This window comes from Sus scrofa, chromosome 1, assembly GCF_054392235.1.
Source record: "Sus scrofa isolate SSC_HxYL_T2T_F1_AM1 chromosome 1, Sscrofa_HxYL_maternal_Yorkshire_Landrace_v2.0, whole genome shotgun sequence".
Taxonomy (NCBI): domain Eukaryota; kingdom Metazoa; phylum Chordata; class Mammalia; order Artiodactyla; family Suidae; genus Sus; species Sus scrofa.
In genome coordinates, this window is record NC_139383.1 from 1,720,469 (window position 1) to 1,740,570 (window position 20,102).

The 20,102-nt window shown below is 52.1% G+C and overlaps 1 protein-coding gene and 2 long non-coding RNA genes across 13 annotated transcripts in view; 2 read left to right on the forward strand and 1 right to left on the reverse strand.

Annotated features, from left to right (window-relative positions):
* AFDN (afadin, adherens junction formation factor) overlaps positions 1-1,135 on the reverse strand; it is a 129,194-nt gene extending 128,059 nt beyond the window's left edge. For 9 of the 11 annotated variants that reach the window (XM_021085815.2, XM_085015257.1, XM_021085831.2 and 6 more), the window contains exon 1: positions 787-1,135. In XM_021085815.2, coding sequence (XP_020941474.2) covers positions 787-891 — 105 coding nt within the window. In that variant the 5' untranslated portion in view covers positions 892-1,135. The remainder of the gene's footprint in view (positions 1-786) is intronic. The other 2 variants (XM_021085839.2, XM_085015288.1) reach the window with 1 other exon arrangement.
* Positions 369-12,248, forward strand: LOC146405857 (uncharacterized). Its single transcript, XR_014839322.1, has 2 exons — positions 369-657; positions 9,627-12,248. It is a non-coding gene; the product is annotated as an uncharacterized LOC146405857 (long non-coding RNA).
* Positions 12,249-15,136: 2,888 nt separating this feature from the next.
* On the forward strand, positions 15,137-16,762 carry LOC146405858 (uncharacterized). Its single transcript, XR_014839323.1, has 2 exons — positions 15,137-15,274; positions 16,412-16,762. It is a non-coding gene; the product is annotated as an uncharacterized LOC146405858 (long non-coding RNA).
* Positions 16,763-20,102: the final 3,340 nt, after the last annotated feature.

Below are 20,102 nucleotides of genomic sequence, written 5' to 3' on the forward strand. Positions count from 1 at the left end.
GCCGGGTCTCCCCAGGAGTCTCACCTCCACGCTGCTCCCACTGCCCTCCCGTCCCAGCCGACGGGGAGGAAACCTGTTTTTTCCTTTTTTTTCCCAACTGTTCGGGACTCTCTCGGCAGCTTTGCTATAAACAACTACCATTGTCCCAGGCCTGGAGCAAGTGCGATTTCCTCCTTTTCTCAGGAGCACGCCCAGGACCGGCCACCCCCGGGGGCAGCGCCGCCGGCGGGGGCCCGAGGCCACCGCGCCAGTCCCCGACCCAGCCCCCGACCCAGCCCCCGGCCCTGCCCAGCCCCCCGGGCCCCCGGCCCTGCCCCCGGCCCGGCCCCAGGCTCAGGCCAGCACCACCCGCGCCCAGCCCCCCACCCCCGCCCGCGGCCCCCTCCCCCAGCCCCCTCCCCTCCCGGGGCCCGGGCCGCCGCGGGCGCGCGCACGGCCGGCGCGGGGAGGGGCGCTCGCCCGTCCACCTGAGCGCAGGCAGCGAATGGGAGGCAACCTTCTTTCCCCCGGAGTTCAATTCCGGGCTGCGTTATCGGCAAACCCGCACAATTGGAACAACTTTGCCGACGTTTACTTGGCGCTCGCGGCCCGCCGCCCCCCGGACCCCCCACTGCGGCCGAGCGCCGCGGGCACATGCTCGCTCGCCCAGCGACAAAGGTCCGCGGGCCGGGCCGGCGGGCGGGAGACCACCGGGCCCCGCCCCGCGCCCCCCCCCCCCCGCCGCCGGGGCGCAGGTGACCGCGTCCGCCCGGGCCCGCGCGGGGGGCGTCGCGGAGGCCGCGCTACCTCGGTGGGCTGGCTGATCTCGAACAGGTCCAGCCGGTTGGCGTTCCAGTGCTGGATGATGTCGGCCAGCTTCCGCCGCTCCTCGTCGCGGGCGCCCGCCGACATCCTCCGGCCGCGCGGGGCCCGGGGTCGGGGGCCCGGGTCGGGCGGGGGGCCGCGCGCCCGGGCTCCGTGGGCCCGGCTCGCCGCTCGGCCGCCTCGGCCCGGCTGCCCGCGCCCCGCTCGGCGCGCCGGCTCCGCGGCCCCGGCCCGGCCGCCTCAGCTCTCGGCTCCGCGGGCTCCTCAGCCGCCGCCTCCGGCCCCGCTCCGGCCGCCGCGGCCCCGCGCCTCAGCCGCCGCCGCCGCCGCCGGCCCGCCCCGCGTCAGCCCGCCGGCCGGTGTGCGCCCCGAGCGCCCGCCCGCACGCGCCGCCGCCCCGCCCGCCGTGCGCGCCCCCGCGCCCGCGCGCCCGCGCCCGCACCTCCGGCCTCCGCTAGGTGCTGCTGCGCCCGCCCGCGCGCCGGGCGCCCGGCCGCCGGCGCCCGGGCCGGCGCGCGCGGGTGGGGCTGGGTCGCGACGGGCCGTTCCGGGTCCGACCGGTGGGCCGGGTTCGGATGGAGCCAGGTGCGGGCGGGCGGTGCGGGTCCCACCGGTGGGCCGGGTTCGCACGGAACCAGGTTCGGCTGGGCGGTACCGGGTCCGACCGGTGGGCGGGGTTCCGACGACAGAACTGGGTCTGGCCAGTGGGCGGGGTCGGGCGGGCGGTACGGGTCCGACCGGTGGGCGGGGTTCAGATGGAACCAGGTTCGGGCGGGCGGTACGGGTCCGACCAGTGGGCGGGGTTCCGACGGGCAGAACTGGGTCTGGCCAGTGGGCGGGGCTCGGGCGGGCGCTACTGGGTCCGACCGGCAGACCGGGTTCGGGCGAGCTTGCTGGGCGGGCCGGCAGTGCGGGAGGGAGGGGACGCGGCGAGCCCCTTGGGGTGCCGACCGCCCCGCACCCCGCGGTCCGGCGCGGGCTCCGGTCCGTCCCTTCCGAGGAGCGCGCGTCATCGCTGCGGGTGTGGACTGGGGATCGTGCAGCGCCCCCGGCCGGGTGCCGGGCCCCGCGCCGCGCGTGCTTCTCCCGCAGTGTCGGGTCGGCAAGGCCGCCTCGCCGTGTGTCTCCTTGCAGAGGGTCCGCGAGCGCCCCACGGACTCGAGGCAGCACAAAGTTGCAGCCATGGGTCCCTTGAGGCGCCTCTGGGCGCAGGGAGATGCTGCCTCCGCCGCCTGACAGCCTCCGAGTGTCCTGGTGCCTGTGCAGACCTAAGGTTCATTTCCGTAGCAAGTTTGGTCCGTTTAGGAGTATTTATTTCATGAGGTGTTTTTTCTTTAATTGCCTCACCCCCCAAAAATACTGGCTGCAGAACACCTGCCAGCAGCAGACTGTTTCTCCATGCGTTGCGCGCTCGGTAGGGCCGAGTCTCCTACGTTATTTGTGATGCGTAGTCACCAAAAGCCTTCATCTTTGAAATACCACAGCTAAGCAATGAAAATAGTGAGCCCTTCCTTGACAAAGCCGCTTTATTTTTGTCATGACTCTGTCTTTTCCAGCATGGAGATGATTTTTCTCTCCACCAATTGGATCTCTTCTTTTCTGGGAAAGACCAGAGAATTGTGCCGACCCTGCTGGGTTTTGTCTTCAGCCCTCGTTTCTGCGGCGGAGAGCAGTACAGCTTCATAAGGCGGCTTTTCAGCAGAGAAGCCTGCGGTGTTGAACCAGTGCCACGGGGGGCGGGGGAGGGGGGGAGATTCTTCAATAGAGCTCGTCTTCTTTCTCAAAATTAAAGTGGTGACTTGCAGAAAAGCATATGTGTATAAACGACACGTCCATGTTCTGACATTCTGTTCCTTTAGGGCTTTTAGTTCCTGTGCTTCTATAGAGACTGAAGTTGGTTTTTGTTTTTTTTTTGGTTTGTTGGTTTGTTTGTTGTGGGGAACGTCGCCCTGTCCATACAGCTCAGAACTGTCTAGCTAGGTCGCACACATGCCACGTGGGTTGTCAGCCATAGTGTCAGCTGAATTGTAACAGTAAGAGCTTTATTCCTGATGATGCTATTACCAAGAATGACTTGTCTCTTAGAGCAAAGAATTTAGTTTTGCGAAGATGGCAACTAGATGGCTGATAGCCAGAGCAAGTACCTGTGGAAAATTTAATATTGCTGGATGATAAACATGAGCTCCCTGCAGTGTTATTTTTGTAATAAAAATATGTAGCCTACCTGAAATGCCTACCCTATGATGCAGGACACAGAGAAGGCTCTAAGTCGGTGTTAATTATTACTGTTTTTCTGACTCATTAAAAACCCCTGTTTGTGGAGTTCCCGTCGTGGCGCAGTGGTTAACGAATCCGACTAGGAACCATGAGGTTGCAGGTTCGGTCCCTGCCCTTGCTCAGTGGGTTAAGGATCCGGCGTTGCCGTGAGCTGTGGTGTAGGTTGCAGCCTCGGCTCGGATCCCGAGTTGCTGTGGCTCTGGCGTAGGCCGGTGGCTACAGCTCCGATTCAACCCCTAGCCTGGGAACCTCCATATGCCGCGGGAGCGGCCCAAGAAATAGCAACAACAACAACAACAAAGACAAAAAGACAAAAAATAAATAAATAAATAAAAACCCCTGTTTGTGTTACACGTGAGTGGTGTAGGGAGTATACAGTTTGTAACAGCTCTCAGCCAACGTTCGTTTATTGACAAAGGTTTAAAAGCCATAGGCTCCCGATGATTCTTCAATCATGAAGAGCCTTGGAACCGGTATATATTTAGGCCATGAACATTTTCAAGCCAACAAATTCTTCTGCTAATTGTTGTTGTTCAAGCCCCCAGGAAAATGTGCTGAGATGTGTGTTAGTTTTGACACCACATGAGAAGAATAATAAGTAGGCATGCCATCCATCTTCTATCCTCAGTGCACCGTGAGTGCTGCTACATTTCGGGAATCGTATGTAAGTGCTCTTCCAGAAATGCTGTGTAAAGATCAAGTCGGGTGGGATTTATTGTCGACCCTGCCATATAGACAGAGAAACTGAGATGTGGGCTGAGGCGAAACTGAAGGTGAACGAAGCTGCAGTGGCTGAGGTTGAAGCGATTTTTAAAATTGATTTTCCAATTTATATATTTAACTTCTGGTTTTCTTTTTAAAAAGTATTATTTTGAGTTATACTGTTAAGAAAATTAAGAGCTCCTGTTTAAACCAGCATTGGAGTTCCCGTCGTGGCACAGCGGAAACAAATCGGACTAGGAACCATGAGGTTGCAGGTTCGATCCCTGGCCTCCTTCGGTGGGTTAAGGATCCCATGTTGCCTCGAGTTGTGGTGTAGGTCGCAGACACGGCTCGGATCTGATGCTGTGGCTGTGGTGTAGTCCAGCGGCAACAGCTCCAATTAGACCCCTAGCCTGGGAACCTCCATATGCCACTGGTGCAGCCCTAAAAAGACAAAAAAACAAAAACAAAAAAACAATCAGCATTGATCTACATATAGTTCTAAATATCTCTAAACCTTGGGGTTCCCATTGTGGCTCAGCTCTAACAAACCTGACTGATATCCATGAGGACTCAGTTCAATCCCTGGCCTCGCTCAGTAGGTTAAGGATCCAGTGTTGGTGTGAGCTGTGGTGCAGTTTGCAGATGCAGCGTGGATCCTGCATGGTTGTGGCTGTGGCGTAGGCTGGCAGCTACAGCTGTGATTCGGCCCCCACTCTTAGCCTGGGGCCTTCCGTGTGTCACAGATGCTGCCCTTAAAAAAAAAAAAAAAAAAAAAAAAAGTCTCTAAAACTTCAGTCTACTTAAAACCTTTCAGTATCATGTAATGGGAATAAATATATAAGAACTAACAAATAATGATAATTTTAAAATATATTCTGCAATACTATGAAAACCAGGTTCTGAGAGCAAGCAAATGAAATAAACCTTGTCCTTGCCCCATCACAGGCTCTGGGACCAGAAAATGTCAGGGAAGTTATCAGAAGCTCAACCATCTGAGAAGGAAAAAGTGAAACAAATGTATCAACTGTGTGTAACTGTGCCAACTACATTTAGTGACCTGTAGGCCATTTTCTAGCCACTGATAGATTTCATGTTTCAGTGTATTAACCCAATTTTTAAATACTCCATCTTGTAACTGTGAAAAGCATCGTATAAACCCTTCTACTAGATATATCAATTTAGAGGATGGTGTTTAAGCAAAAATTAAAGTAAAGAGGTATAATAATGGTTCAAAAAGGAGAATTTCTAGAAGAGACTATCTTCCTGAGTAGCCTAAGCAAGTGTAAATGAATTTAGTTAGTTAATCTAGACAGTTGAATAACCAAACTCTTCCTTTGCCCAACCCATAGCTAGAAAGGTCAGGGTGATTAATTGTGTTTTTAAAAGAAAGAGGATTAAGTTTCAAGAATAAGGAGAGTCTGTGCTACTTTACTGCATAAATGGAGAACTGTGTCTTTAAATTCCTCTTTATTCTATTCCAGAATTCCTGATGTTTAGTTCAGTTTGGGGTTACCTAAATAGAATTCTCTGGAAACAAGATTTCAGAGAAAGTAGAGATAGAAAAAGCCCTTAAAAACAGGAATTTAATCTTACTTGTTTAAAAAAGATATATTACTAACTCAGAAATACTTCTATGGTAAAACGTGTTCTCTAGCTGTTTATAACCTAAAATAATGCTGGGAGGGAAAAAAGCCAGATCTTAAACAGATAAGATATTTACACTGAATACAAAGAAACTAGCCCATGGAAATTCCCATTGTGGCTCGGGGGTTGCAAACCCAACTAGTATCCACGAAGATGCGATGCGGTTAGGTCCCTGGCCTCCGTCAGTGAGTTAAGGATCCAGTGTTGCCACAAGCTTCAGTGTAGGTCACATATGTGGCTCGCATCCCACATGGCTGGGGCTGTGGTGTAGGCCGGCAGCTGCAGCTCTGATTTGACCCCTGCCTGGGAACTTCCATATGCCGTAGGTACGGCCCTGAAGGGAAAAAAAGAAAAGAAAAGAGCCTGTGTGTGTGTATCAGACGGTGTCTGAGTTCTGTGTTTGTGTCTGCGTGTGTGTCTCTGTGGATCTGTGCTTGTATGAGTTCGTGTGTGTGTGTCGTGTGTTAAAGGACGCATGTGTCAGATGGGGTCTCTGTTGTGCATGTGTGTGTGTGAAGTCTAGGGGGAGAATTATACCCACGGACACAGGTCACTTCCCTTTTAATGTGTGGAAAAACCTCTTGATGTTCCCTTGTTTTGGTGGAAGGCCCCTGGTGGCCGGGACGCGTTGGTTTCAGATTCTGTCCGTCTCCCAGCACTGAGCACAGAGCGTGGGACACGGTGGTGTCTGACGAACCACCCCTCTGGGTCACAGCACCATGGCTGATGGCCTGATCCCCGGGCTAAGTCCTCGTAAGGGCAGGTCCCGGCCGGGAGGGGGCTTTCCCTTCTCTCTTGATGAGAATCCCAAACCCAGCACCAGTGCTGGGGCCAGGGAAGGGCCTTGTTCCTAGAACAGAAGTGGAACTCCTGGGCAGCCCCCGGAGGACTGGATCCACTGGCTGCCAGGGGTTCAACAAAAGCAAAACAAATGCAGGAGACATTATAGACACCAGGTTCTGAGGTGAACTAAATGTTGCAAGCCTGGCTCCCGCTCCAATTTTTACAGGTCTCAGAAAATAGCAGGTATCAGGGGAAAACCTCTCAGGGACGTAATAGGCCTAAGAGGACAAGCAGTACAGATGTATCAGCTTTTTCTTCTTTTTCTTTTTTTGTTTTTTTCCTGCAGCACATGGAAGTTCTCAGGCTAGGGCTCACATCAGAGCTACACGACGGTCACAGCAACACCAGATCCTTAACCCACTGTGCGAAGCCGGAGATTGAACCTGAATCCTCATGGATACTAACTGGGCTCGTTACCAAGCCACAACGGGAACTCCCTATGAGCTATTGTTCTCTGTGTTCTATGCCCTTTTCTGCTAGAAAATGGGTACACACACACACACATAATACGTATAATACGTTGTATTTTATATAACTGTAAAAAGTTTTATACAAGTATAGTACATAATATATGCTGAGATTAGAATAGATATGATTTTGCTGGGAAAGTGCATTACATTTTTGAAGGCAAACTCCCATTAAATGGTATTTAAGCAAATGCAAGCACACCAACTGAAGGGAACAGGTACTATTGAATGCTTTACCAGCACTAAACATAAGAGAAACCAGAGAAGCAACTGCGAAGAGGCGTCTTATCCGCGGGAAGCCCAGAACTGGGGTGTCCAGGACGTCCCCCTGACTGAATCTTGTCTCTGTCCACCAGCATCTCCAAAATCAGAAATGCCCAGTTGCAGGCGTTTGCTTTGGGAAACGCGGTGCAACTTAAACTTTCAAAAGTGCTGTTGACGTTTGCAATAATTCCATGCAAAGTGACCAACGTGGGTGAGGCTTCTGTTGCCATGGTGCGATAAGGCTGTACTCTCAAGCTCCTGCCTCACACACACGCCTGCTCTGAGTGTACACGAGTGAGGACGAAAGAGAAAAGGAGAAAGTGTGAGTTTAGAGGACACTTGACCCTCGACATGAACCTCACTGAGGATGGGTGTGTGGACCGTAGGGGCAGGTCAAAGCAGAAGAGCAACCTGCTCCCTGGGACTGGACGGACATGGAGAGAAAGGAGCAGAATCCAAGAAAGGACCGGAAGGTGGGCCCCTGGTTTGGGAAGAGCAGACGCTCACTTGTAGCCATCGCGCACTCCTTTCTCTTCTTTTGTTTTAATTTATGTCGCTGAAGTACAGCGGTCAATTTCCGCTGCGCAGTGACGCGGTTGCACACACAGACCCTCCTTCCCGGTCTGCTCCATCCCCACTAAGCCCAGGGCACGGGCTGTAGTTCCCTGGGCTCGGCAGCAGGACCTTGTTTACCCTCCTGTATAGAATCGTTTGCAAGTGCTAATCCCACACTTCCAGTCCATCCCTTTCCCGCCTGTCTTTATACTCTAAATGCCATATATTTTTTGGAGGGGGGGCCACACCCAAGCCACATGGAAATTCCCCGGCCCAGGGACCGAATCCAAGCTGCAGCTACGACCCAAGCCACAGCTTCAACAACAGTGGATCCTTAACCCGCTGTGCCACAGCAGGAGCGCCTAAGTGCCCTATTTCTATCAAACTTTCCTCGTTTCGGCGCACCCATGAGAGTACCCTTCCGCAACGCCGCTGCGATGCAGGGAAGAAACACCTCACAGGGAACCCGGGTGATGAGCGCTTCGGGGTGGAATAGATCCATGATTCCCAAAGTCTGCGGTCATCGGAATTTCCTGGGGAGCTTTTTCTTTGTGCAACTTCCTTCTTTTAGAACCATTTCGATGGTAGGCACAGGCAGAAGAAGCCCCCTCCTCGCACCACCCACTCCAAGTTCCCAGGAGCCTGCTTCACGTAGCCTCTAGCCTCAGCCCTCAGCCCTGGATTATTTTAAAACAAAAGTCAGACGTGATACTGTTTCGTCGGCATTTCTTCAGAAGATAAGGACTCTTGGAAACACGGGTTTTCCCAACACTGTGATCCCCTTGAACAAAAAGTCCTTCAAGTCATGCTCTGCAGCTCAGGGCTCCTGTTTCAGGGGACTTTTTGAACGTACGAGTTTCCTCAACCCAACCCCAGACACCGGAACAGAACCAGGGTGAGCCCAGGAGTCTCCCCCAGTGATTCTGGGGGTCAGGTCTGACCATCACTGGCGTAAGTCCTTTCCGACCTTGAGACTGACTTCCAGCGTCACACGTCTGAAGTCACGCCTCTTCCTTCTCCGAAGTGAAACTGGTTCCCTTGTCTCACTGAACGCGTGGGGAAATCAGTCTTGGGTCTGGGCGCAGAGGTGGCAGGACAGGAAAGCAGCTCAGGGAAAGAGGCCAATTCCCAAGTGTGAGATCCAGCCCTTACCGCATTGCAGGACGGTGAACGGGGCCCTCGTAGTTCTCTGAGACCCAGTTCCCTCCAGTGACAAATAAACTTCTTGGTGGCAATTACCTCGACTCCCTACCTTACGGAGCTCTCGACAAGGTCCAGTTTAAAGTTGGGGGGGGGGAAATGCACTCTGCGAGTGTCCTGGGGGTACACAGGTCTTCGTCCTTTGCACCCGAACACCAGCACTGCAGGGGTTACATAGGTACAGGAGAAAAAGGAAACTCCAGAAAAGCTGTTTCAATACGCAAACATTCATACCTGCTATGTATGTGGGGAAAAGAACAATCATTCAACTTTAACTTCTTCTGCATACTTCGAATTAGTAAAAGATGACATTGGAACCCCCATTGCTCAGAACCCTGCCATAGCCTCTAAGCCTGGGAGGGCTTCAGGCCATAGAAATATCCATGTGCTGGTTCTTGGTTTGGCAACGTGTTGTTATAATTGCTTTCATTGCCAGAGTCTGTCATGAGTTTGGTGCATTATACGCTGTAAATGTTTAAACTCTGTGTCCTAGACGCGGGGGAGCAGGTGCTCATCTTCCCCTCCCACGTGCTAAGCCACCCTTCCCGCTGTTTCCCTGCCAGTCCCCCTGCCCCGCCCTCCCCGCCCCATCAGGCGCCTCCTCGGAAGGCCTGACCAAGGGGGGTGTCGCTCTGGTCTTAGATCGTCCCTGACTCCTGCTGCTTTTGCGTTTCCCATGTCGTTCTGGCCCCCCAGTCCCAGCAGCTCTCCCTACTAGGGCAGCCTCCTACTGGGTTCTTGGCTGCGTCCTCTCCCCAGTTCAGCTCTCCCCACCTTCCCAGCACACTCCCCGATCATACCTATTTCACCCTAATACAACCCTAGCCTTCTGAGCACGGTTCATTTTTTTTTTCTCTTTCTTTTTAGGGCCATACCAGCAGCATACAGAAGTTCCCAGAGTCAAATCTGAGCTACCGCAGCAGTGAGTGACCGTCCAGCCCATTGTCCCTCTGTGGTGACTGGAAGTCCAGGCAGGTATGAAGGCGCCACCAAGTCAAGCAGCCCAGTCTCAGCCTCGGCCGATCCTGCGGGGTCACTGGTCCCTGAAACTTGGAGCTGCTAATCTCCAGGCCGAAACTGGCCAGTCTTCAGGTCCATCGACTTCCAGGCCCAGGTCCCCACTGATGGTCCCTGCAGTCCTTGCACCGGGCCCCCTGCAGTCTGACTGTGCGTCTGTCCGCAGTCATCCCCTGCGTGGCGGTGACCATGAACTCAGGGCCACACAGACCCCACTTTGAATGTGAAATTGCCGTTGGCCATGAAGGCCAACTACCTTTCTGAAATCGGTTTTCTCGTCTAAATGATCGCCGTGATGCCTCTGCAAGTGAAAGGTAATGAACCAGAGTGCCACAGCAACGCAGGTGCAGTGTCCCCAACTGCGGAAGCTTCCTGGTGACATGGCTTTCTCTTCTTGGCACAGAAAACGCATGAAACCTAAAGTAACTCAGAGAAGCAGACTTTATTTTTATTTCTCTGTGATTTGTAGAATAATCCCAAGACTGCACACAGATGAATTTCCCTGCCTATTTTCACCAGTTTCATTTCTTTTCAATAAGACACAGATATGTATTTATTTTTTAAGGTAGTTAACAAGCCAAAACATAACTAATAATTTGATGAGTTTATTAGATAGTAATATACTGTTTTTTTTGTTTATTTTTTTTTGACCAAGCCTATAGCATGCGGAAATACCTGGGCCAGGGATTGAACCCGCACCACAGCAGCCACAGTGCTGGATCCTTAACTGCTAGGCCACCAGGGACCTCCCATAGTCACAGGCCTATCTTTTTAAAATTTTGTATTACATTTTCACAAGAAAAATCAATTTAAAAAAGCAATTACTAGAAAAGTTGAAATGATGGAATGAAAAAAATGTTGGCTCTTTGTGTAACGTCTCCAATTAACTGATGGTTTCAGATACTTTGAACCGAGTAAGTATTTTGAACTGAATGATGATTTTTGGTATCAAGGTGGGACAGAGGGGAGGGGAAGTTTTGCTTAATGCAGGCTTTCTTAAAAATAAAGGACAGAAAGAATAAATAAGAGTAACTAACTTTTTAGACTAGACAGAAACAATTTGTTGTTCAGATACTAGATTCTTGAAAATAGTTATGTATCAGCATGTCCTGAGCCCATGACGCTTTCACTAGGCAGAAAGCCACGTTTTCACTAGGCAGGATTACAGTCCTAACAAAACAGTATTAGGTACCCTGTAGTGTCAGGGATTCCTGGTTGTAATTCCCATGAGAGGCTGAAGGTATTGTCGTCTTTTAAAACATCAATCTCGGCAGCTCGTTGAGAGAATCTTCTTGGATTCCATTTATATTGGCCTTCCGGCCACAGACTTTTTCGGTTCAGTAACAAGATTTTTTTTTTTTTCAAGAAGCAATTATTTAACTGTTACTTTCCCACACAGCTATTAAATAAAGACGGACCTACAGTTCGAATTTTAATTTATAAATATAGTAATTTAGGAGGGGCAATAGCCAAGAGTATATATAACAAAATACCCAGGAGATACACACCCCATCACGAGTACAATAATTACATTCTAGCTAAAAACTGTTTGTTAAACTATAGCAAATTCACGAAGAAATATCCATTCCAAGACAAAATATTTTCCCCTTTGGTTTAATAATTTAGTTTATTTGTTGCAAGGCAGGTATAAGGAGTGACAAAGCAGGGTGAAGTCCTGCTTTAAAAAGGGTACATTCTAAGGGTGTTCTGTCTTGTGCGATTTTCTGCACGAGTCTCCACCCTCACAACAGCCCCCATTCTGAGGGCACTTAGGCTATGGATCGGTGTGAACAAATGTTCGTATTTTAACCCAGGGCTTGGCAAACTAACACCTGTGGGCAGGATGCAGCCTTTGCCTTCTGGTTTTGCATGGCCCATGAGCTATGAATGGTTACACATTTTTAAATCGCTGAAAAAAAAAAAGAGAGTTGACATGTGACCCAATATTAATTTAAAAACCCAGCTTTGTGGTATCAGCCAATACACAGGTGTTAAGCTACAGAACCAGAAGAGGAAGAAGGTGTCCAGTTCTCACCAGGTAAGCTTTGATTGACCCCTACTTGCCTTCTTTGATGAAACCAAGAAAACGGCCGAGCGGCAGCTTTTCTTGGAGGGCGGGGATAATTACCCAGAGAAAGCACTCTAGATTCTCAGGCTGTTCTGCTGCCGGTCCGGGTATTGACGTTTGGGGGTATTTATGATTGCGATGCATTCCGAAGCATCCAGCAACCGCTGATTATACCATTTATTGGGGAAAAAAAAATCCTTCCACCGGTCTGCACGCTGCCACCCTTGTCCTAAATCAAGTGTTCCTGTGCGAGTCTGTCTCTGAACAAATTTGGTTTCTTTGGTCTTTGCATCCACCGTTACACAAAGCGCCTGACTTCATTACGGAAACTTTATAATCAGTTCTGTATCTGCTGTACCTTCCACGGTGTTCTTTGTATTAAAAGACATCTTCGTTTTTCCTGATCCTTCGTGTTTCCAGGTAAATTCTTAGAATCGGCTGTCGGGGACCACAAAAAAACCCAGCTATGGTTTCACTCAGGCAGCATTAAATTTACAGGTTAACTGGAGAAAAACGGGTGTATGGATAGCAGAGACACTTCGAACCCATGCACATGGGTTACCCTCCATTAATGAGATCACCCAAGTTATTACAGAGGAAGATGGGCTTTGGCAATGTTTTTGAGGAAGTTCAAAAGTTAGTTAAAATAATGGCTTGGAGTTCCCGTCGTGGCACAGTGGTTAACGAATCCGACTAGGAACCATGAGGTTTCAGGTTCGATCCCTGGCCTTGCTCAGTGGGTTAAGGATCTGGCGTTGCCGTGAGCTGTCGTGTAGGTTGCAGACGCAGCTCGGATCCCGAGTTGCTGTGGTTCTGGTGTAGGCCAGCAGCTATGGCTCCAATTCGACCCCTGTCCTGGGAACCTCCATATGCCATGGGAAGCAGCCCTAGAAAAGGAAAAAAAAAAAAAAAAAGCTTTATTGTGATATAATGCCCGTCTCATAAAACTTACCTTTAGGAGGTCCTTTTGTAGCTCAGTGGGTTAGGAACCTGACATCATGTCCGTGAGGACGCAAGTTCAATCCCTGGCCTCACTCAGTGGGTTTAGGATCCGGCGTTGCCATGAGCTGTGGTGTAGGTCACAGACACGGCTCAGATCCTGTGTTGCTGTGGCTGTGGTGTAGACCAGCAGCTGCAGCTCCATCTCAACCCCTAGCCTGGGAACTTTCATATGCCATGGGTGTGGCCTTAAAAAGAATGAACGAAGAATGAAGAAAGGAAGAGATTCACCCTTAAAAATGGACGGTTGGGTGGGTTTAGCACACACAGGGTTGTACAAGCATCACCACCGGTATCAGAACTTCTCCCCCTCAAACCTACTACCCGTCCCGCTTCATGTGGCCCAACCCCCACGATGCCAGGAAACCACTGATCTTTCTGATTCTGCTTTTCTGCCTATATTTGACATTTCATTTAAAAGGCGTCACATGGAGTTCCCATCGTGGTGCAGCGGAAATGAATCCGACTAGGAACCATGAGGTTTCGGGTTTGATCCCTGGCCTCACTCAGCGGGTTGAGGATCTGGCGTTGCCATGAGATGTGGTGTAGGTCGTGGACGCGGCTTGGATCCCGAGTTACTGTGGCTGTGGTGTAGGCTGGCAGCTGTAACTCTGATTCAACCCCTGGCCTGGGAACCTCCATGTGCTGCAGGTGCAGCCCTAAAAAGGCAAAAGGCAAAAGGCAAAAGCCAAAAAAAAAAAAAAAAAAAAAAAAAAAAAAAAAAAGGAAATCCAAGCAATAGAATAAAAAACAAAACAAACTAACAAACAAAAGGCATCACACCATGTGTGCTCTTTTGTGACTGGCTTCTTTCACTTGGGATGTTTTCAAGGTTCATCCGTGTCATAGAACAACTTTGTTTTAGCAAGAAAAACAATTAAAACCACGCAGCTTCTGTAGAATGATCGAACCGTCACCATTTCTATTGCACAACATCAGACCGACTCGGACTTAGCTGCCCCCAACTAATATGCTTCAAGAGGTGCTAGTATTTATAATGAATTTTATGGATTCAAGCATTCTCGCCTTTGTTCATTTTGCTGAAAGAAAAAAAATCACGTTGCAAGATCGTGTTGTTGTAGAAACAGTATTTCTAAAATGCACTCTTAGTCAATGCCAAAGCTCTTCCTAAATTGCTAAATACGGCTTGAAAATCAGATCAGGTATTTTTGTATGATATCATTACTAAATCGACAGATTCAGTTAGAAGCAGAGCGTGGCATATCTTGCTTTTCGAGACCAGTTAAAACTGCAAAGCGTCACAGCTGGTCTGAGGCGCTTCCACTGGGAAACACTGGCCTCCGCGTTGTCCTGGGGCGTCAGGATTCGACTCAAGGCTGGAGGAAAATGCTCACGGCACAGCCGTCTGGGCGGGGAGAAGGGTCGAGTGACAATGGCCCACCAGGCAGCGTCTTCACCGTGGTGGTGGTTTCCCGCGTGCGCACGTATGTAGAGCTCAAAAGCGTGTGCTCTTGAAATGTGTGCACCTTACGGTGTATTCACTGTGCCTCAGCGACGCTGCAAAAAATAGTCTACCGGCTGGGAAGCCCACATCGCCGCGGCTATCTATTAGACGTCAGGCCTCGGGTCAGAGTGGTTTCCTGTGTGGGTTTCACTTCTTTAAGTGGTTAGACTTTGGCAAAAATCTGGCTATTTTTTTTCTTCCTGATCCTTTTTAAAGACCATTTAATTTTGGCAGTTTGGCTCCCTTTTTATCTTAATGGGCACCTATACCACAGACATTTTAGAAGTAAATTGTAATCCACATTGTAAATAAACCATACATTTCAACCCTGCAAAATCTTTTTGTGTCTGTGAATGAATTATAATCTTTAAGTTTAAATGTAATTTTTTTAAAAGTGCATCCTGGTAAGAAATCACTGCAGAAATGTAACATAATGACTTAGAAATCAGATTCATTTTTTAACTTGGATACCAATTGATGTAGAAATATTAATAGTAGTGGCTTTACAGGAAAACTTTGGGCGATGTTTCCAGATTCAGGCGCCACGCCCCGCAGCGTTCAGAGTGGCCTGGTCTGAAGGAATCAGGGGAGGAAGGGTCCCTGCTCTGCCTGGCGATCCACAGCGGGACCAAACACAGTGGGGAGGGGCCCTGTCCCTGCCTCGACTCCCATCTCCCCGCTGCTCTGCCTTCTGTATCCCGCGTTCTCCTTGTGCAGAAGGCGGAATGGGTGGTGCTGGGCCGTGAGGCCTGTTTAAAGGATGGATACTAATGGCCCTGTCATGGAAAAACGCGTACTTTCTAGGCGCTAGCGCGGTCAAGGCGGGGCGTTTGCGGTGGCGGGGCCGTTTGTGGGCTGACGCCACCCTCTCCCGCAGAAGGATGCTGTCCAGCTGTCTGCCAGGCAGGAGCTCCGGGCCAGGCCCACTCGTGCTGGATCCTGGTGAAGCCCTTCGGCTTTGAGCAGGTGCGACGCCTTCGCCAGTGCTCACGCTAAGCCCAGGCTGTGGCGCCTGGAGGGAGGCAGGGCCCCCGGGTGTCCTGTGGGCTTCACGCTAATGCTGTTGCTGTGCCCCCAGGAGGCGGGGAGGGGTGGGCAGAGAGCACAGCCTTGGGGGAGGGCGGCTTCCTCCGTCTCATCTGCAAGGGCGACAGAAACCCACGGTGTGGGCACTGCCCCTCCTCCCCCCCATGTTCTGCATCACCCCCATGGGACTTGGGGAGCAAGGGGACGGGGTAGACCTGAAACTCAAGCTGCCTGATGTGCGGGGAGCTCCGTCTCCGCGCAGGAGCCTCCGGCTGGGCCTGGCTGACCTGTGCGCTTGCACAGAGGGCGCAACCCGCCGCTGGCTGCCCCGCGCGTCACCCACCTGCAGGGCACCCACCTGCGGGGGGAGGAGGCCCCAGGCCACGTGGGCAAACACTCGTCTCTCAAAAATCCGCTCCCCTCCTCTCTGACATAGGGAAGGGTTCTTTTTGTTTGTTTTTTTGTTTGTTTGTTTGTTTTTGTCTTTTTGCCATTTCTTGGGCCGCTCCTGCGGCATATGGAGGTTCCCAGGCTAGGGGTCGAATCGGAGCTGTAGCTGCCAGCCTACGGCCACAGCCCCGGGATCTGAGCCGCGTCTGAGACCTACACCACAGCTCACGGCAACCAGATCCTTAACCCCCTGAGCAAGGCCAAGGATCAAACCCACAACCTCATGGTTCCTAGTGGGATTCGTTAACCACTGCGCCACCACGGGAACTCCTCGGGAAGGTTTTTTGACTGTAAGTATTTGTCAGCTCAGCCCTTTTTGCCACGTTTCAGCTTTCTTGTAATTAGATTCGAGTCCACGCCCTGCTCATAACCACAGCCACGAAGAGCAAGCACATTTGCTAGCGCTCTTCTCTCAGCTCCCGTCAGCCTCCCAGATACGTCCAACGACAGACCAAAACCTTTGTTTGGGGAAGAACCCGAGTCTCCGGCATCAGGGCCTGTTTTAAGTGCTGTGGATCAAAAGCACACCTTGCTCAGGGCAGGGCGCTTGAAGAAAAAAGATGCAACCCAGGAGTGTCCATGGCTCATCAATTCCGTCTTACTTTGTTTTCCTCTTGTCATTTACAGGAAAGAGACCAGGAATAGTTATGAGAAGAGATTGCCAGCAGACTCTCCCTGAGAGGCGCAAGCGGGGTCCTCTGGCTTTGGAACCCAGGACCAAGCCTGGCTCGTGCTCAGTGGTCCCTTCTGCCGAGAGCGGCGCAGATGCTGCGGCGGTGGCCTCTGTTTCTAGACGGGTCGGCCTGCTTCTGGCGTCTACGACTTGATCCTTGCCGACGGGGCCTCTGCCAATATTGGGTATTGATCACATGGGACATAACGACCCTCTAAGAGTTTACAGTGTTTAAAAGTTCTTACTGAGCTTCTTGTATAAATTTCATGGGGAAATCATGAAATATTAAACCACCTGAAATAGTACCTCTTTGTCAAAACACTTCACTGTAACTTCCGTTTAAGGGAAACATCCAAGCCATCAAATTCTGCTTGTGTGTAGTTTCATGAGACAACGGCTTCATGCGTGTTTCTGGAGATTTTTCTTTCGTGCCCCACTCTCAGAACACAGGGCCTTGAATGTGATTTTCCGTTCATCAGAGAAGGTTTGAGTTGCCGTTTTAGTCTGCGACACATTTCCGCCTTGAGACCCCCATCCTCGTACCTGTTGACCTTATGTTGCCATGCTGCCATGGACGTCGTTGGGAAATAAGCAATACTAACACAGAATGGGAAGAATCCCTCCTCCGCTACCTGGGAACAGAAGTTTACTATGCTGTGTCTGGGTCAAAACGGGCCAGACCTGCTGCCTTGAGTCCAGATCCCGTGGAAAACGTCCGCGCGTTCTTTTCACTTGTGGGTTTCTGGGGTCTATGCTCCTCAGCACAGGTGGCCTTGCCCTGGCCACTCCCTTGTGGTCTCACTGCTCCCATCCTGACCTGTGCTCCGACCTCACCTGTGCTCCCATCCTGACCGTGCTCCATCCTCACCTGTGCTCCATCCTCACCTGTGCTCCATCCTGACCTGTGCTCCGTCCTGACCTGTGCTCCGTCCTGACCTGTGCTCCATCCTCACCTGTGCTCCGTCCTGACCTGTGCTCCGTCCTCACCTGTGCTCCATCCTCACCTGTGCTCCGTCCTGACCTGTGCTCCATCCTCACCTGTGCTCCGTCCTGACCTGTGCTCCGTCCTCACCTGTGCTCCATCCTAATGTATGTTTCTCATCCTGATGCTCAGCCTGGTGTCCTCTAGACTGGCTCGTGGAGAGACAGAGGCAGGATTTTATGAAGCTCAAGGCGTGACCTACTAGGGATCCTTGTAAGCATATCAGCAGAGGAGGAAGGGGTGGAGCCGCTCATAGTTTCTGCAAATCCTAATTCCTGGCCATTGTCCTCATGCCTGGCCTGCCCTGTGCCCCGGGAGGCTGACCTCTCCTCTGAGTGGCAGTGAGCAGTGGGAAACACAGGCTGGAGACTGTGGGGCAAAGAGAGAGGGTCTCGTCCTCCTCCTGCGCCCTTTCTGCCGCCTGGCAGTGGCTCCATTCCTCTCCGGTCGTGGCCACGCCAGGCGGCCCTCAGGATAGCCCCCCTTGGGGTCCAGCCCGGCTGGTCCCTGCCCTCACGCCAGGGGCAACAGGTGGTCATGGTTCCCCTGCTGCTTGGTTCCATGATGTCCGGATGCTTTGCCTCCACCTAGATATGAGCACGGGCTCTGAGGTATAGCTAAGATATAATTCACATACCACACAATCCACTTGTTTAAAATACACCATCCAGCCATTCAGGGGTTTCTGGTACATTCACAGGGTGTGTGATTGTCAGCACAGCCTGTTATCAGCTAACGTGATGATCCCACATTCTTCTACAACCTTCTCTTGGGAGGGAAACTTGCCTTGCTGCTGGACCCTCCCTCTGTCGCATCAGGACCCTTGGGGCCACCCGAGAGGCACTGTCCCTATTTCCATTTCAGAAAGGGGAACTCGGGGGCACAGCTGGAGTCCCTGGCCAGGCTTCTGCAGCTCCCAGCTACACGCACAGGTAACATACTCACATCACCACCAAAGCTTCCGTGCAACGCAGTCTCTGACTCGTCTATACAGTAACGATAAAATTTTCTTCAACCAGGTATCACCTGCCTGTCTGTCTGTCTATCTATCCATCTATGCATTTATCTATCCATCCATCCATCCATCCATCAAGCTTCTGACTTAAGCTCTGGGAATCTTTCAGCTTGTATCCAGTAACGGACACTCGTCTGTTTCTTTTCTTTCTTTTTTTTTTTTTGGTCTTTTGTCTCTTTTTTAGGGCCGCACCTGCAACATATGGAGGTTCCTAGGCTAGGGGTCGAATTGGAGCTGTGGCTGCTAGCCTATGCCATAGCCACAGCAATGCCAGATCTGAGCTGAGTCTGTGACCTACACCACAGTTCACGGCAACGCTGGATCCTTAACCCACTGAGCGAGGCCAGCGATCAAATCTGCATCCTCATGGATCCTAGTCAGATTCGTTTCCACTGAGCCACGATGGGACCTCCTGCTTTTCTTTTTTCTTTTCATGGCTGTGCCTGTGGCATATGGAAGTTCCCAGGCCAGGAGCTGAAGCAGAGCTGCAGCTGCTGGCCTGCACCACAGCCACAGCAATGCCTGATCTGAGCTGCATCTGCAAACTTCGCTGCAGCTCACAGCAACACCGGATCCTTAACTGTCTGAGTGGGGTCAAGGATGGAACCCGCATCCTCACAGGGACAATGTCAGGTCCTTAGCCAGCTGAGCCACAGTGGGAACTCCTTGTCTTCCCGTTTAGCCTCCGATGACGGTGAGTCTGTGCGGGGCGGTGATGTTTGGAGGGACATCGGAAGGAACGCTCTGAATATGGTGGGGAACCAAGAGCTGTAGGAGGACCCCAGAGGGGCCTCACTCGTGGGAGCTCCGGGCCCCTGCCCCTCCCGGTCACAGGGCTGCCGGCGCAGGATGCGGGGAACAAGGCCAGTCCCTCACACGCTGCGTGTTTCCTGGGAGACCGCGGGTGGGGCAGGTCTCCCAGGGAGCCGGGAGTGTGGCCGCTGAAGAGGCCGCGGGGACCGCAGGCTCAGCGGGAAGAAACGGGCTGCAGAGCCGCCCTAAGATCACGCCTCCCCTGGGCTTCTGCGTCGCTACAGGGTATTCGCCAGCTGATATTTGCTGAGCAGGTACTCGGTCAGGCAGGGCCCTTAAGGGTCGCAAAACAACGGTTGCCTCCAGGCACCTCCAGCATCACGCCTAAAAGCAGAAGGAGAGGTGGGAGTGCGTGCGATGGAGGAAATGAAGGATTCCAGGACGGGAGGCAGGGAGGGTTTGCCCCGCCAGTCAAGGACTCGGTCAGTGTTGCTCTGGGGGTCATCAGACCGACGGATCTTAAGGGACCGAGGAGGACGAGCTGCCTGCGGGGAGAGGGCTCAGAACTCGCCCTGCCTGGTGCAGGAGCAAAACCCCTGCGGCCAGGAGCAGCCTGGGCTTCGAGGACCTCCTGGAATTTGAACCGCAACCTCAGCAGGCGGGCTCTTTTGAAACCTGAGACAAAGAGCGAGCATGAGGGGAGGACTTTGGTTGTTGTCTTATCAGAAACCACGTCACGCCGGGCCGTAAAAGGCAAGAAAGCTGTGGCCCGGCCCGGGTGAGGCAGCCTGGCAGGAATGTCCCGCCTGTTGTCAACGAGATAAAGGGAAACACGCCCAACGCCCCCCACTGCCCGCAGCACAAGGGGCCAGGCCCGGCTGGGATGGGGTCAGTG